Below are 17237 nucleotides of genomic sequence, written 5' to 3'. Positions count from 1 at the left end.
TGTCAGAAACACCATCTTAACATCTCTTTGTAAGTTGTTGGCCCATCGCAACAACAAACAGCTCTTTAGGACACCGGGCCAGGCATTTGGTGTTCTTTCAGGTGATGTCAGAGACAGGCTAGAGGCAGGTGCCGCCGCCCAGCTGCTGGGAAGCTCTTTGGGTTCTCTGCAAGGCTTTCAGCATCGCTTCTTTCTGAGGTCAGCTGCTTGTTCTTTCTTCTTCAGAGGTTAGGGACAGATTCTTCTGTGAGAGTCCGAGTGTCTGAGCATCCCAAGTTATCTCCTGCACTGACTTATATTCTCTTCCTGGGTTCTCCACCCCTTCCCCCCAATCTGATTGGAGTGTTTTCCACTTTATGGCTGATTGAACCATTCCCCAATCAGCTCATAGCATACACCTTACGGTTCCATGATATGATCCAGGCACTAAATCCATGGGCCTCTCTACTCCTGACAGCTGGAGCCAAGGCATTGGGGCTGGCCCCATGGGGGTCTGTGTCCCTCCCTGCAGTCTCCCTGCAGCTACACGCCCTGGGGCGGTGTGGTAGGGGAACCACTGCCAGCCACCATCACTGCCCACCTCTGCCTGTAGCCTGAGCCCCAGTGGGGTCACTGGTGACTGGTGGAAAAATGCCCACCACCCACAGCCGCTTGCAGTGCCCACAACAGCTTCTGGGGCCAGCCACTGGTCTTGCCCTGCACAAGCTATGAGACTCTGGCTTCAAAGTCACTCTCAGAAAGTGCGTAGTTCTAAACCTGACTTCACAGATAGGAAAACTGGGCTTCAGAGTGCTTATGCCACTCACATTTCATCACACGGCTAAGGGTAGAACCATGACATCTGGGTCTGCTTTCCTCTCCCATCAGGGTCAGTCATCATTTAATCCATTTTGAATTGTTTATTATAGTTCTGCTTTTATGTATATCTGTATATCTATCTATCTATCTATCTCTCTATATATAGAAATACATATTCTTACATTGTTAATTTTTGCACAGTATTTGATTTCTACCCTCAGGTGTAGTCCCGAGTTCTTGGGAGTCCTGCTTTTCATTCTAGCTGGAGTAATGCTCCTTCAGCGTGCACACCTGATGCGCTTCCTCAGGCCTCACACCTTTCTTCCCCTCCCCATGCCTGTGGTCTCATCTTTCCAGCCTCTTATCATACAAAGCACAAGACCTGTGAATGATTGTTCACTCACCGGTTGAAGCTAACTCTTTGTTGTGTGCAGAATTTGAACATAGAGTGTCCATAACCACTGTCATTGTGGATAAAAGAAAATGCCCAATGCCCAGCTGGAGGGAGCTCAGGTCATTAGCTATGGGTTGGTTAATCAAGCCTTGAAAACAATTTGTGTCTGGAGTTATTTAAGAGCTGTAGATTAGCAATCTAACTAGATTTATTGCCCCTTGATTTCAGAGAACCTAACAATTCCTAGCATTGTGGAGTTGCACAATAAGGTTTGTTGAGTTTCCAACAATTATCGTAATATTCTTGTAGCACAGCTGTCACTGTGTGACACGTGTGGGTCTGGCCCTCCCTGAACAGAATCTCCTATGAGGAAGGTGCTATGATATGATAAACCCATTTTACAGATCTAGATACTGAGGCTTATAGTAGTTATGTGACTTTCCAAGTACTTTTGTGGATAATTGAAGAGTTACAATCAGGCTAGAGGTTTAATATTTGGTCTGATGAACAGCGTTAACACGAGCAGATTTCTGTCCTGGTTCTGTAACTATTTCATTCATGATTTTTATTTAGACATGCTTCCTTTCCACCCTCAGTTTTCTCACCTAGGAAATGGGCCACTTGGATTTATTAAACTACATTCAGAGGTGATTGACTAATTTACCTTTAAGACAATTATCACCAGTAATTTACAACACTGTGATTGGGTTTTCAAGAGCAGGTTTATCAAATTGTTATAGGGCAGCCCCGATATTGAACGGGTTGCCTGGCTGTGGGTCCTCACCCGCGTGCTTAAAAGGGACTTATTAATACTCCACTGCAGGCATAAACAAAAGGTTAATACAAGGTTTATTTACAAGGGAAAAGGAAAGAAGGAAAATGTACAACTCAGGGAGAAAATAGGGAAATAAAGTCTTTAATGTGTCCTATCCGATCCGCGAACTGGAAACCCAAAAAGCAGTCTCCGAGCTGGCCAGACGCTGTGAGCTGGCGGAGTGTCAAAATGGGAGATCCCTCCAAAGCCCCCGTGTCTGGCTTTATACCAACCTGGCTGCTTAACCCCACCCTCAGGTCCAAGCCACCTTCCCTTTGGTGGTGATGGGATTTGGAGTTCCCAGTGTCTTTGGCTTTGGCCTGGGGTGGGGGTGGAGTCCACAAAGCCTGTATGGAATTAGCTTTAGGACATCCTTTTCCCCCTAACAGTTTATTATGGAAAACCTCAATGAGAATGATCCCTACTTATCTGCTAGTGCAGCAATTCCAATACTGTGTTTTATGGTTCATGGCAAATACCTAGTTTATAGTCAAGTAAATGTAGGAAATGGTGGTCTAAAATAGGTTTCTTCCCCTCAAGGCATCTGAGATGATACCTTTAACGTGCGAATGAATGAGAAACCATCCTAGATCCTGCTTCTGTGGGTGCAGCAAGGGCTATACTTACCTAAGCAAAGACCACTGGGGACAGGGGTGGGAGGAAGTATGAAGTGGGGGGCGCAGGACACAGATCCATGGACTACACTTCCATGATATTCCAATCTAGATGCTTCACTCCATTTCTGACTCTTTTCTCAAGCAGTGTGAAAACACTTGTAACCGCAACAGGGTGGTCCCCAAGAAAGGGAGAGCTTTCAAGTTTCTGCCCCACCCAAGGGAGGGTGGAGCTGAGCAGAGAAAGAAGAAGCTGCATAGGAGACTGAGGAAGGAAGGAAGCAGGATGGAGCCAGAAGCAGACCTGAAGGAGGCACATGGAGCCGAGAGACAAGTGAAGAAACTACACTTGCCTTTTGGTGGTGGACTGATTAAAACAGATGTGGGTGAGACACCGTGGGGAGGTGACAATGGCGGGTTTTGTCTTGATTTTGATTTTGCTCTTTTCCCTCCAGACTGGTCTGCTTGTTTCTGATACTTTTCTGTGCGTCCCCACTGGAAGGTGCTTTTGACTTATGACAGGCTTTGGGGCCTTGCTCTGGGCCAATCCTGCTTGGGTGGACTTTTACCCACGAGGGGATGGGTAACTTTGGGTGCTTGATTTAGAAACTATATTCTTTGCCTTTCCTGTATTGTTTCCTAATTGTATTAAAGTTCCTTCCCATTAAAGTCTCATATGTTTTGTGTTGATGTGGCTGATGGCAGAACCTATTTAAAGCAGGCAGGTTTGCGGGGTCTGGGATGCAACTCACCCTGCCCTGTAACATAACCACTGGCACCAGGGCCCCAAGCTGTTTCATGTCTGAGCGTGGCTGAGGATTTCAGCTGGAGGGAGGTGCAAGGGGCCAGGGAGGGTGTGGGAATCCTGCATATTCTGATGCAGGTGGATCCCTGGACACAGCAGAATCCAATCACCACCAAGGAGACTTGACACAGGTGTTTATTATGATTTCATGGGCAAATATTAAAAAACTTAAATTTGTTTGCACACACACGCACACACACATACACACACGATTAGGTTAGGTAGGATTGATGGGGAGATCTAAAGTTAGAAATACTGGCAAAACCATCCAATACTGACTTAGAAATATAAAATTTAAAATTCAAACTCTGGTCACCAGATTGGACTCAAATTACGAAACTGTTTGACTTGACCTTTGAAAGCCTTATAAATAGCTCGTCCTTAGAGCTGCCTGCACTGCCGCCTTCTGGGATCTGCTACCCACAGAATGGGTCTGCTCCTGCCCCTGGTGCTCTGCACCCTGGCTGTGGGCTCTGGGGCTACATCTCCACCCCAGCAAGTCTTCAACCCATCGCCTTTACTCTCCCGGGGCTGCAATGACTCAGATGTGCTGTCATTTGCTAATTTTGTCCTGAGGGACATCAACAGGGACCGCAAGGATGGCTACGTGCTAAGCCTCAACCGAGTGAGCGACGTCCGTGAACACAGACAGGCAAGTGATGGTCCCCTACCCGGGCAGGTGCTCGCTGGGCTGGCCAGGGCTGGGGACCAGGGACACATGTTGCCGGTGCTTTCCAAACTGGAAGCTGCTAAACAGCTCTGCTCTCCTCTGCCAGAGTGTCTGCAATGCTCTCACTGTCACTAGAGACAAAGCTAATCGCTACCCCTGTCTAGTATTGCAGATGTGATGAGAAGTTTTGACAGGCATCTTAGCCTTGACTCTGCTATAAAACAGAGACATCAGTGGCCAGTCTGTAGGGGTTGCTGCTCATGTGGGATGTGGTTGCTTTCTCCACCTCTGCCTACAGGACGGACCAGCAGCTGTGTACTATCTCACCCTAGACGTGTTAGAGACTGACTGCCACGTGCTCAGCAGGAAACCTTGGAAGAACTGTGGAGGGAGATCACTGCATGAATTAGTAAGTGCTTGTGTCCAGGGGCTCAGGGGAGAAAAGAGGTGTCCTCTGTGTATGGGATGAAGGTTGTTAGGGGTAATCATCTTTTTAAATGCCACTCTTTATAATCACCTGAACATGGTGCCTTGTGCTCATTCTAGTTCTATAAAAAAAATGGTTTAACTCATTTTCTGAGGGGTTTCTGAGGGTCCCTTTGGAATTATGAAACCCAGAATGAAAAGTGGCATCCTGTAGATGCTAAGCCACTGTTTAACTTGTGAGATAAAGTTCCGAGGTGAAGTCCTCTGTTGTGTGTTTAAGGAAAACTGTTGGGTGATTGAGGGAGATGGATGGATTTGCCAGAATCAATAACACTGGATGGATTTGCCAGAATCAAATAACCTAAAGATTTAAAGGCCTTCAGAATTAATCATTTTAATGATGACCATGGGAGAGGCTTAAAAATAGAAGTCAGTTTATTCTCAACATGCTGAGCTTATTTCCATTTGTCAATAGAAAGCTTATAATATGAGTGCAGGATCACGTTAACAAGGAAGTTATTGGATCTAGATACATTTTCTAATTATTTATTCAATTTGTCAAACTGTACCCACCTGATTTTGATAAGCAAATAATCTATTTACCCTGCTGGAAATTGTATACTTGTTAAGGTCGCACTAGCTGTGATAACAATAGACTTAAAATTGTATACTGAGTCCAACATGACAGAAGTTTGTATCTTTTTCATGTGAAATTCAAAATAGAAATGTGTGATCAAGAAGTCGTTTTCTCCAGGAGTGATTAGGGGACCTGAGGTCCTTCTGCTTTGTGGCTGTGACTCTGCCACCTCCTACTCCAGGCTTCTGGGGTCACCAGCACATTTGCCTCAGCTCTGGCAAGAGAACCAGCAGCAGGAGGGCAGATGGCTCAGGGGAGGTCTTCATGGGCCCGACCTGGCAGTGGTTACAGTCACTTCCGCTCACCTTCCTGTGTTACAACTCAGTTGTGCCCAGTCACGTGGGACCAGGAAGGAGCATGGGGAATGAGGTCTGGCTGTGCCCCAGAAGTAGGTTAAACTGCTTGATAATCAGCTGGTGGTTTCCCACAGTCAAAGCCACCAGAATAGTCCTCCAGCTTTTCACAACTTAAAAATAAAATGTTCAATTTGGATTTTGTTTTTTTTAAGTCTTAGACTCTTCTTCCATGTCATAAAGTAAATGTGTTTGTTCTAGGTTTATGGTCAATGCAAAGCATTATTTTATATGCACAAGACAGCAAGAATCCTCCATACACTTTCTTATAACTGTACTCTTCGCCCAGGTAAAATGTTGCTTTGGTTTTGTTCATTTTAGTAAAAGATGAGTAAGAAGCATTTAAGCAGGGCAATGCCCACATGTGCAAGGTTTTCTTTTCTTTGCTATCATCATTCCAAGACCATGTTTCCACTGCATCCAATACTGGCACTTCCCGCTTCCACAAGTCACCTGCAATAATTGCTCAGCATTGGGTACTATATGAATCCTAACTCACTGTTAAGTTACAAATGTCATAATTTCTATGTCTGGTGCCCAGGTGCCCTTTCTTGCCTGTTTGCAGATATTCTGACTCCACCGCTCTGCACTCCACCAGGCTGGATGCCCCCCTGTTTTCTGAACACAGCTAATATTTTCCAGCCTGTGCTTCTTACTCATTTGGCTCCCTCTGCTCAGGATGCCTCCCCTGATAGCCTCTGATTTGGAATTCATATCCATTCTCTGAGGACCATTGACACAGATGCTTCTTCCACAATGTTCTCTGTTCAAGAAATGACTGAAATGACTGGTGCTGTCCTTTCTACATCCCTGTAAAACTTTAATTAGGCCACCCCTGGAGCTCACACCATGCACTGCCTTGATTTGGGGGTCTTTAGTCATCTATCATGGAAACCTTTCATCTCTTCTTGCTGCCTGTTACAACCCTCCCTTATTTCTGTCATATGTATGTCGTCCATTATGATGTCTAAAAAACAAATGTCCTAAGATAATGCTAAAAGTCATGATTTTTGAAATATGTAAGAACATGCATTCTGGATCCTGCTTGAATAAGCATCAGTCAGGACCTGGGATATAGGATATGGCCACTTATCAAGCTATTATGTACATAGGATACTCCTCGCCAATTATATTCCATGGCAATTTCTGATTCCCTAAGTCTGGGGTGGGACTTGAGATTCTGTATTTCTAACAAGCTCCAGGTAATAACTGTGTTGCATTTTTCTTGAGGGAGAATGCAACAGAGCAAATATATTACTTACCATCAGTTAAGGTTCCTGAGTATAAAGATGGGACTTGCCTAATATAAATTAAATAACAACCATTAATCAGAATCAGGACTTAAATAATTTAGTCAGAATTGACCCCAGAATGGTGCCAAGAGTGATAAGCTGGACATAACTACTCCTTAATCTAAATCACCCCAAACTCCAGCACAATAAATATGCAAATAACTAATACAATTGTCTAATAACAGTTGTCTGACTATATATACTCTAGAAAATGAACTTCAGTCAAGTCTCTGATCAATTTTCTCACTAGATTTGCCACCCCCTTCTGCTTCCAGTCAGAAATTCTGACTGTACCACTAGTGTGATAATTCTGTCCAGTCACAGACTGACCTAATCAATTTTTGTTTTCTGACTCATTTGCATTTTCTAACCAAACACCTTCTGCCTCCACCTTCAGTTGGGTTATTTCTTCTATCAATCAACAAATATTTGCTAAGAATTATCATGCATTAGATATTACGTTTGATGATAGGGACTTAAAGGTAAAAAAACCGTGATGGTAATGAAATCTCAAACTTTTAAGACACCCAGACTCCCTTACAGAGGCAATGCTTCTGGACGATATTGAACCCACTGGAAGTGAAGTCTTTAAATCAATATAAACATGAGTTTTCAGCAATATCCCATCACATACATAAACCAATGTGTGAGAGGGAAAAAAACTTACTTTGATTTTACTTTAATTATCAAAGTAATACATTCTATTGCACAAAACTCACTGCTGACAGCTTTCTATTCAGAGAATGCCATTCATTCCATCCTTGATGAAACTCTGCATTATCATTTTTTACTTACAATGTCTGTCTCTGTTGTGGTCATACAAAATTGGGATTAAAAATCATAAAGGATCTTTGTGGCTCAAGTATTTTTGTCATCAACAGTTTCTCGAAGAAGCATTCACCAAATCTGCCCCAACTGCCCCAGCCCCATTGATTTATCAGATTCCAAGGTCTTGGAAGCTGCCACTGAGTCTCTTGCAAAATACAACCGCGAGAGCGCCTCAAAGCAGTATTCTCTGGTCAAAGTCACCAGGGCTTCTAGCCAGGTGAGACTGAACACCCCTGGCGTTACACCAACAGTGAGTCTCCCACGTGTAGCCATGGAGCCAGAGCTGAGAGGGGGCTGTCAGGGCTGTCTTTTGATAAGCAACCTCCTGGTTCTTGGGATACCTGATGCCCGCACAATCGTGGGATTTGCACAAGTGTGTGACTCCTTTATTTTATTGGCCTTAAGGCAAGGAGGGAAATGTGAAACCCAGTCTCTGGTTTCTCTACTTGGGGTCACTGTTTATTGCTACATTTCAGGTCTAAGTGACCGAGGGCCATTCAACAAGTCAGCTTCTGGTCATGTCAGGGTTGGGAGTGGATGCTGAGGGAAATGGAGGCTCAATTGTATTTGCTTTATGTTGCTATCTATCAAAGTGAGGAAAACTAATCTAAAAATAAATTTACCTGAGGAAAAATGAGGTCACCCAAGTGAAGGCTTTTTAGAGCCTGTTCATACCTGAGAAGAGGAGGGAGGTGTGGTGGTTATTTTCTACATATCAGAATCCTATTGCATGCTTTGTTCATGTTGGGTTTACAGGGACACTGGGATACCTGTGCTAACCCCAACTTGGGGGTGTACGTTTCTGTAAATATCATGCTGTCAAATCAACATTTCCTCACTTGGAAAGTCTGATTTTTATTTCTCAACTATTGTCTCATCCAGTGGGTGGCTGGACCTTCATGCTTTGTGGAATATTTAATCAAAGAGGCACCTTCTACCAAATCCCAGGCCAGCAGCTGCACGCATCAGTCTCCTGACTCAGAGGTGAGTATCTCTGAATTTCCTCAGAATTTAAGATTTGTGTTCACAGATGAGAAATATTTAGTAAGCATATTTATTTTTTATTCTAAATTATACGTGAGGTTTTCTAATGCATGAGATGCTTTTGTTCAGCTCAAGGTGCAATTGACTAATAGAAATTGTGCTGGCCCACCTGCACTGATAAGATATTATTTGGTTACAAGTGCATCCCATCAGCAAAGTGATGACACTGTAAAAATGATCACAGAAGGCTGTAAAGTGTAGATGAATCTCCTCAATGATTGTCCTTAGCTGGACAAATCCAGTTATTTTTGGAATCCATCTTGGTGTTCCTTTCCCTGGACTACTCCCTCAGAAGGAGCAAGTGAACACAAGTCTTCATTGACAGAAAGTATCCAGGTGAGGAGGGAGCCTTGAATCCATGGGAACTCCCACACCTGCTGGGAATGTCAGTGGCACCCTGTTTTGTAGTATAGTTGGGAAAATTGCATCAAAAGTTCTGTTTTGTTTTTAGTCAAGATTATTTGGGATATGATTGATCATTAGCATTTTCACAATAATGTTGAATTCAACTTGGCAGTTTCATTCCTAAAAAGGCAGTTGGAAATTTCATAGGAGTATAAATTAATTTTTGGTTTCTTTATTGCAGATGTGTAGAAATACTATTGCTCTCTGTATATTGACCTTGTATCCTTTACTTTTTTTATTTAATTTTTTCCAAACACATGCTCTTTATTTTTAGTGTTATAGAAATAATTTCACATTTACAGAAAATATAAGAATAATAAAAAAACCTATATGCTCCTCACGCAGGTTGTTATTATAATAATTATAATAGTTAATTTATTACACTTAATTTATAATAATTAGGTGTAATTGTAATTTAAATTAATTATATTACTTAATAATACTAATTTCTTATTAATGACTATTATAATAAGTTAATTAAATGTTAGCAAATAATAATAATTTTAGGTAATTATATAACCAATTAATTATAATAATATGACTAAAATAATATAATTACATTTATTTCATCATAATTATTATGTCATATATTTATAAATTATTATGTTATATAATTATAAATATATGATTATAATATATTATATATATATTATATATAATAATATAAATATATAATATAATATAATATAATAATATATATAATATAATATAATATAATATAATATAATATAATATAATATAATATAATATAATAAATTATTGTCTACTTATTAATTATTGTCTACTTATTAATATAAATTATTGTCTTCTTATTAATTTTACAGGGAGAAATTATAATTACCACCTAACCTAAACAATTCCTGTTGGTGCTTAAGAGTCCGGGTGGATGGGAAGAGAAAAGGCAGTGGGGATCAGGGAAAAGGAGTAAGAATACCAGGGTAGGATGATAGAATAGGAGGGAAGACTGAAAAGTACTTCATAACTCTGGAGTGAGCTGGTGAATGTTTTACATTTCCTCTCCCTTCCCCCTATACCAGAATCTTCAATCAGTAGACTGAACAGAGAACAAATATCTAAAGTTTTTTGTTGTTTCTAAAGTGTAAGCATTGCCATACCATTTTTCAGTGTTCAAGATATTTACGAATTTTCCTTCACTGTCATGGTCTTACTTATTTGTGAAATATAAACAACCAAAGAGAACAAACCGGCCAAACAGCAGAGTATTCCTAGGCTCCTTGAATAGGAGACCAGGAGACCGGTTACCACACAGAATGGAGGAGGGGCGCATGGAGGCAGGAGGACACAGGGAGGTGGTGCTGAGCTTTGGTGCAGGATGGGTGAGGCATGTACAACTTGTGAAACTACACCCAAAATTATATTCAGGTGACCAGAGGCAAATCAATAATTTTTTTTTTTTTTAAAAAAAGGAAAAGCGCAGCGCATACTCCTGGGACTCAGGGCAGGGGGCTCAGCAGCACTCGATGTCAGACCCTCAGGATCCAGCTGCTGGAAACACATAAAGGAAGGAGACTTCAGAAGAGGGTCTCCTACACGCAGTATAATTCAGGGAAATCAGACAAAAATAAATGAGCTTCCACTAATGCTCCTTTTAGAAACATTTGGTCTTGGGTCCCCTGACCCAGGGGAAGGACCTGCAGCTGAGCTGAGCAGAGACTTTTGTGGGTCTGTCAGGGAAAAAAGGTGTCAGCCCTTTGCCACTCTGTTACAGAAAGTATCAGTGGCCTTCACTAATGTTTTCAAAATTAGGAATTTATAGATTCAGATTCTGGAAAAGAACAAAGAGGAGAAGGAGAGTGTGTATTTCTATGCAGAAAGTCGCACATAGCTTAAGAAATTGTCCCTTAGAGTTCCAGAACGTCAGTTTCCTTATTTTAAAAAAATGAATAAGATAAAAAAATATCTCTGAGCATGGGTGGAGATGGGGTGTTTGACACAATAGACTAGTTTCTGTTTATCTTCCCTCCCATTAGATGTCATTCCGACATGCTGTGTGTGATGCTATCTTTTCAGAGAATCCCTTCCTTTAAATGACACAACAACGTCCTGAGAAATTTGATGACAGGCCTGAAACCACACAGGCAACCAGGATCGAACCCCAACCTTCCCACCCACTCGGTGAGTGGGTGGTGTTTGCTGTTCTCCATCTGGTGGACCTTGGGTCAGCTCTTGAGGCAACAGACTTGCACCATTAACTACAGGGCAAAGTCAACAGACGCCCTCACATTTTGCTCCATTTCCTGCACATTTCCCGTAGGCTTGCCTGGAATCCAATGCCCTCAGGGAGGAAGGTGCTTTCACCCTAGTCAGGGTCACTGGCCTGGGCACTAGACACTCCTGGGTGGTCGGGGAAAGTCTGTCATCACACGCAGTTGCTGGAGCTGCTGAGTGGACTCTGTCCCTGGCTGTGTGACTTCAGGCATAGGTACAGTTGACCCCTCTGCCAGCCACTTAATTCATCCACAAAAGCAGAGACACTGTGTCTATTTTATAGGACTAAATGAGAGGGAGAATCAGAGACACTCATGTGTTGGTTGGGCAGCCAGCAGCAAGGGAGTTTATATTTACTGGGACAGCAGAGGGCAGGCTAAAGCTGTGAATGAATGTGGGGGAGGCCCTGGGGGAGCAGAGTAATGTGACAAGATGGGAATGGACAGCCCAGTGGCAGAGTGAACATTTCAGGGTCCATGGTAAGATATCATAAATGCAATGCAGCACCTGTCGTGGGCCCTTAGGGGAAAGGAACAGAAAAAACTGAAGTTCCCTGCTCTCCACTTTGTCATTGGAAGGGTGGAGAGGGAAGTGGCGCCATTTTGTCGTGCGTCCTCTAAACAAAATCCTTATTTGAGCCATTATAAGAGCAGACAATGTCCAATGTAGGCTGAAAATAAGAGGATGAGTTAAAATGGCCGGACAGTCTGAGACACGCAAACAAATAACCACAAAATACAATTAATAAGACTGTGCCACAAAAGAGTCCAGGAAAAGGTGAGGCTTTTCAGTGGAAACACGGGGAAGGATTTTTGAAGAGGAGGCGGTTTGATGTGGGTTATGGAATAGCATTTAGACATATTATGGAGGGCAGAAGAGGACGTTCAGATAGGGAGAAGCATGAGGTGGCCCAGGGATAAATGACAAACTTCTCAGATGAGATGTAGCATCTGAAATGGCTGGGAGTGTTGTATGTACAGCAGCCTTGGCTGCTGTCACATTGGATTCTGGCCTTTCTAATGGAGTGTGGTGTCAGGTCAGTGCTGCTTTAAGTTTTAGTTTCTTGATGACACAATGTGGAGAGCCTTTCGATGTGCTTATTTGCCATCTGTCTCTCTCTCTGGTGATCTCAAGTTATTTTTTACCTCATATTCATGGAGTTGCTCATATCCTTATTCTTGATTTTTGAGAGTTCTTTATTTTCTATGCAGTCCTTTACCATACGTGCCTTTTGTAAACACGTTTTCCTAGTCTGTGGCTTATCAGTCAGCCCCTCAAGGCAAATATTTTATATCTTTACCATAAAGAAAGGAATTAAGCCTGGATACAATTTAGTCTATGTCTTAGTGATGTAAATACACATAATTAATGGTCATACATGCACTAGATGCATATTTTGAAAAAGTAAAAGAGCATGGAATTTAGAGTCAACACTGGTGGGACAGAATCATGTCTTCATCATTTTGTCCTTATCTGTCATACTCCATATGGATTCACAAGGAAGATCTTTTAACAATTTCTTATTATGTACAGTTTAAATGTTATATTTTCCCTTCAGGTTATACCAAGAGGATTTTCCCAAGTCAATAAATATTCTTCAAAAAGATTATTTTCAAAGGTCACATGATATTCTATGTTACATATTTGATAATCCATATGTATTATGGTATGTAATATATTTACCTTTCCTTCTTTTTTTCCCTTTGTCCATGTGTACCTTCCAATTACTTGTTTCTATAAAAATACTACGGTAAACATCTTTTTAAATTGTAAATTCTTTGAGAATCAATGTATTAGTTGACAAAAAATTTTATAACATTAGCTTTTTGTACTAGACATTCCATTTTAAAAAGAAAAGATTCAGGTTTTATCAGGTGTTTGATGTATGTATTTTGTTAATTTATTTTGAAAAAATAGGCTTTATTTTTCAGAGTACTTATAGGGTAAGGCACACTTGAATGGAAGGTATAGAGAGTTGCAATTAACTCCTTGCTTATTCTCCACTCTCTCACCCTCCTGTACTGTAAATTCACATCAGGTAGAACATTTGGCATCATTAATGAAGCCACATCAACTCCTCACTATCACCCAAAGTCCATAGTTTATATTAGTGTCCACTTCTTGGGTTTGGACAAATGTATAAGGACATGTCTCCACCAAAGAATAGTTTCACCACTGTAACAGTCCTCTGTACTCTGCCTGTGCCTCCTTCTCTCCCCTCAATTCCCTGGCAACCACTGATCTTCTCTTACTATTTCTATAACTTTGCCTTTTCTAGAATATCATAGAGTTGGGATCTTCAGCTTGCAGCCTTTCATATTGGAAGGAGGGCAGAGCAACAAGGTGCAAAAAAAAAAAATAGACTTCTCATAACTGTACTTCTGCCAGCAGGATGGACCCGCTTGCAGCAACCACACAGCTAGACAAGAAACAGACTTGGCAAAAATTCTGCTCAGACTTCCATCTGCTGACACCCGGCTATACCAAGGCTGCCAGATATCCTGCTCCCAGGTAAGAGGAACCACTGCTACTTCCTGCACCCAAAAATATGACCCAACCTGTCACCCCCTACCTTTCTCTTGCTCATGCAATAAAAGGACTTTACTACTTGGTTGGGGGTGCTGCCCTTTCTGCTTGTAGTTTCTGTTGCTAGTAAACAGCTGCTTTTACCTTTTGGACTGATTCTTTGTTGACCTGTGTTTACTACTCATCTCCCCCCATGCCACACACCCTCCTCCAGACTAACATGTTAACTCCTCCCACTTAGTGATTAAGTTTGGCTTCATCTGACCTTTAGTTTCTCTGTATTCCACCGACAAGTCAACTATCATTATTTGTCTTTCTCCTTCCAAATTATTTCACCTACCATAATTTCTTCCAGTTCCATCCATGTTGCCAAAAATGGCATGAGTTTATCTCTTTTGATCACTGACTACTATTTCTTATGGCTATATATGACATCTTCTTGATCTACTCATCTATTTTGGGGCACTTAAGTTGTCTTCATATTTGGATATTATAAAAAGTGCTGCCATGATATTGAAAGTCGTTTGCACGTTTGTAGGGTTAATGATTGTCAAGCTTTTCCGCCCTCCCGCCATTAGGATTGATGATGGATCTCTGAGGTCCTGAATGCAGGCCGGATGGCGGGCACCTGGAGTGGGGTGTGGGCATTCTGAGAAAATACATTATTAAGGAAATGAATATAATAAAGATTCCAGCAGAACTTCCAGCCCAAGTGCAATGAACACTCCAATGCAGGCATAATCAGCAAGTTTGCTTACTTACAGCTCCTTCCCTTTCAAGATTCATGCCCAGGGTCTCAGCACTCTTATCTGCAAGGTCGGACAGCAGCCAAGCTGGTCTCTATCCAAGGCCATCCATGAATGCCTGCATCATTTCCCCCTTGTATTGCCCCCCTTGTCTGGGGACTTTGCTGCAAATGGTTGTGCCTGCTGAAAAACGATGTTATCAATGTAACAGATATGGACACAGTTGTGTATAAAAGGAACTCTTGGTCTTTAAACGGGTGCTCAGACCTTACAGGGCTACCCACGTCTGGGACCTCATGCCTGAGTAATAAAGCTTCCCTGATCTCACCATTCCTGAAGTACTTCTTGTTCCTCCTCTGCCTGGGTAAAAGCTAGAATTTATTTCTATAACAGGCAGACATGGGTGGGTACACCAGGGCTGAGACGGAGCTTCTAAGGGTGGTGTCGCAGAATGGAACAGAACCAGAAGGAGAACAGGCGAGAGAGCAGAATAAAAGAGAAGCAGAAAAGAGAGAACAAGACCACAAGAGAACCCAGGAGAGTCCAGGAAGAGTGAGGATTTGCCGGGGCCTGGGAGGCGTGCCAGCCTTCTGGCCCCCCAGTACCCCTGCCTGCCGTGTACCTGGTAAATGACAATAAAAGCCTGAAAAGCCACCAAGGGCACCAAGACTCTCCATTACCCATCTGCACAGGGATTATAGAGATCCTGCACCATGCCTTCCTGCCATTACAACATTGTCCTCAGTATTGCATTGTTGCCATATGTAGTGACCTTGTAAATAACTTTGAGAAAGTTCCACGGAGATGACAGGGATGCTTAGGGTTTTTTCTTCCTCCTTTATTAGATTCTGCTCTGATCTGCTATATAAATTTTTGTAATTACATGAAACATGGCCTACGCTCCCATACACCTCCCAAATGCAAACAAGCAGGTCAACAACCCCAGTGTTGTAATGCTTGGACAGCACAACAGAGAGTCATTTGTCCTTTTGGAATAGGGCAAATAGTGTACGAGGGCAGAGATCCAATCAGGGCCCCAGAGCACTGAAGCAGAGGATATAAGAGGATGGAGATAGTTAAAATCAGCATCTAGATTGGCTCCCAGTTTTGGGGGGAACGTTTTTCTCAGTGCCTAGAAGGAGACTGTAAAGTCATGAGATTATTACCGTCTTTTCCTCTGCTCCAGGCTGCTATCAAGTTTGAGCCAGGAGTCCTTCTCACAGGAAATTGGCTGCGATGATGAGGATGTATTTAAGGCTGTGGATGCTGCGCTGAAGGAATATAATGATGAAAACCAAAGTGGCAACCAGTTTGTATTGTACCGTATAAGTAATATCATCAAGATGGTGAGTATGCTATGAAACCTTGACAGAATTTGGAATATGCTTTCACTTGGAGCCCAGGCACCCTTCCCTCTCCCTCCCCCACCACCACAAACCAGCAAAGTACTGATAACTTAAATATATATAATTTTTATTTGTCAATTATACCTTGATAAAGGGGCAGGGGAGATGGAGTTAGATTCTAAGCCATTAGTATCTACCTTGAAGCTATTGGCTTGAATGTGTCAAGAGTAACAGCTCTATTCTGAGTGGTTTGTAATATTTTTAGTCACTGATTGATATAGGCAGGACAAACTCTGACAATATATTTGATTTCAGAAATGTTCTAGTGTAGGTGGGAGGAAGGGTGTGTGTGGGGGGTGTGTGTGGTGTGTGTGTGTGTGTGTGTGTGTGTGTGTGTGAAAGAATTCACCAGAGACTGTAGAATGTAGAAATGTAGAAATGTATGTAGAAAATGGAACAGCCAGATTTATTGAACTACACTGCTAAGAGAAGCTGTGGGCGAGACAGAAGGGGTCTGGTACACAGAGTGAGGGTCTCAAGGCTCTGTGTATACTCCTGGCATCATTGCCTGGCTACAATGACTAGTCTTGGGTGTGACCTGATTGATGATCCAAATTGGCATAGGAGAGCATAAGCTCTTTGGATCATCACCTTAATGTCCAGGTTCCCATGGCAGTTTTATGGGCTCCCTCTAGCCATTCAAGCCTCCCAGACTTGCCTGCTGGCAAATGGGAGCTTGGGATTTAAATTAGCAATTATACCATGACAAGAAATACAACTCTCTAAATAGTTTGTTTAAATGAATTTCACTGTAAAACACTGTGTCTCTGTGATAGCTGTTCAATTGTTTACTTTGGTGAAAAATAAAATCAGTCATTTGACATGAGGATTAAGACAAAAGCCCAAGAGAACGTTTTTTTCTGAAAATGAAATGGAGTCATGTGGTTCCATAATCTAGAGTCATCAGGCAGGAGTTCTGCTCCGGGTCTGTCCAGTGTGTTGGTGGCGTCTTCATTGGCTGGCATAGCAGATGTCAACTTTCATTCAAAACTGTCTGTAGAATCACTTGTTATCTCTCCTTTCCAGTGTGACCACCTCCCACACTGCTACCACTTTCCTGTTTTATTAAAATCTGAGACCTGGAGTGGACTAGAGAGGACTGTCTGACTCCAGCCCCTCCAGGTGCTAAGGTTATGACCCACCAGGCTCTGAGGGAATGGCCCCTGGGTGTCAGGAGCCCAGGACCCTCGGCATCTGCTTCTCCTGGTGGCAAGGCTGCCTCCTCTGCCAGAATGCTGGCCTCCTGGCTC

The 17237-nt window shown here is 42.4% G+C and overlaps 1 protein-coding gene across 1 annotated transcript; it reads left to right on the top strand.

Annotated features, from left to right (window-relative positions):
* The first annotated feature begins 3845 nt into the window (after positions 1-3845).
* Positions 3846-15916, top strand: LOC119258079 (fetuin-B-like). Its single transcript, XM_054701145.1, has 7 exons — positions 3846-4077; positions 4394-4504; positions 5713-5800; positions 7685-7848; positions 8514-8615; positions 13701-13820; positions 15768-15916. The coding sequence occupies exons 1-7, from the start codon at positions 3853-3855 to the stop codon at positions 15819-15821; spliced, it is 864 nt and encodes a 287-aa protein (XP_054557120.1). The 5' UTR covers positions 3846-3852; the 3' UTR covers positions 15822-15916.
* The last annotated feature ends 1321 nt before the right edge of the window (positions 15917-17237 follow it).

The sequence above is a fragment of the Talpa occidentalis genome, unplaced genomic scaffold, assembly GCF_014898055.3.
Source record: "Talpa occidentalis isolate TD23 unplaced genomic scaffold, MPIMG_talOcc4v2.1 talOcc4.4, whole genome shotgun sequence".
NCBI lineage: Eukaryota > Metazoa > Chordata > Mammalia > Eulipotyphla > Talpidae > Talpa > Talpa occidentalis.
The sequence above is the reverse complement of the archived record's forward strand: the minus strand, read 5'-3'. Positions and strand labels throughout refer to the sequence as shown.

Coding starts and splice junctions, on each gene's coding strand:
- LOC119258079 (XM_054701145.1), top strand. CDS start 3,853: ATGGGTCTGCTCCTGCCCCTGGTGCTCTGCACCCTGGCTGTGGGCTCT. Junction 4,078..4,393: donor ACGTCCGTGAACACAGACAG/GCAAGTGATGGT, acceptor CTCTGCCTACAG/GACGGACCAGCAGCTGTGTA. Junction 8,616..13,700: donor ATCAGTCTCCTGACTCAGAG/GTGAGTATCTCT, acceptor TTCTGCCAGCAG/GATGGACCCGCTTGCAGCAA.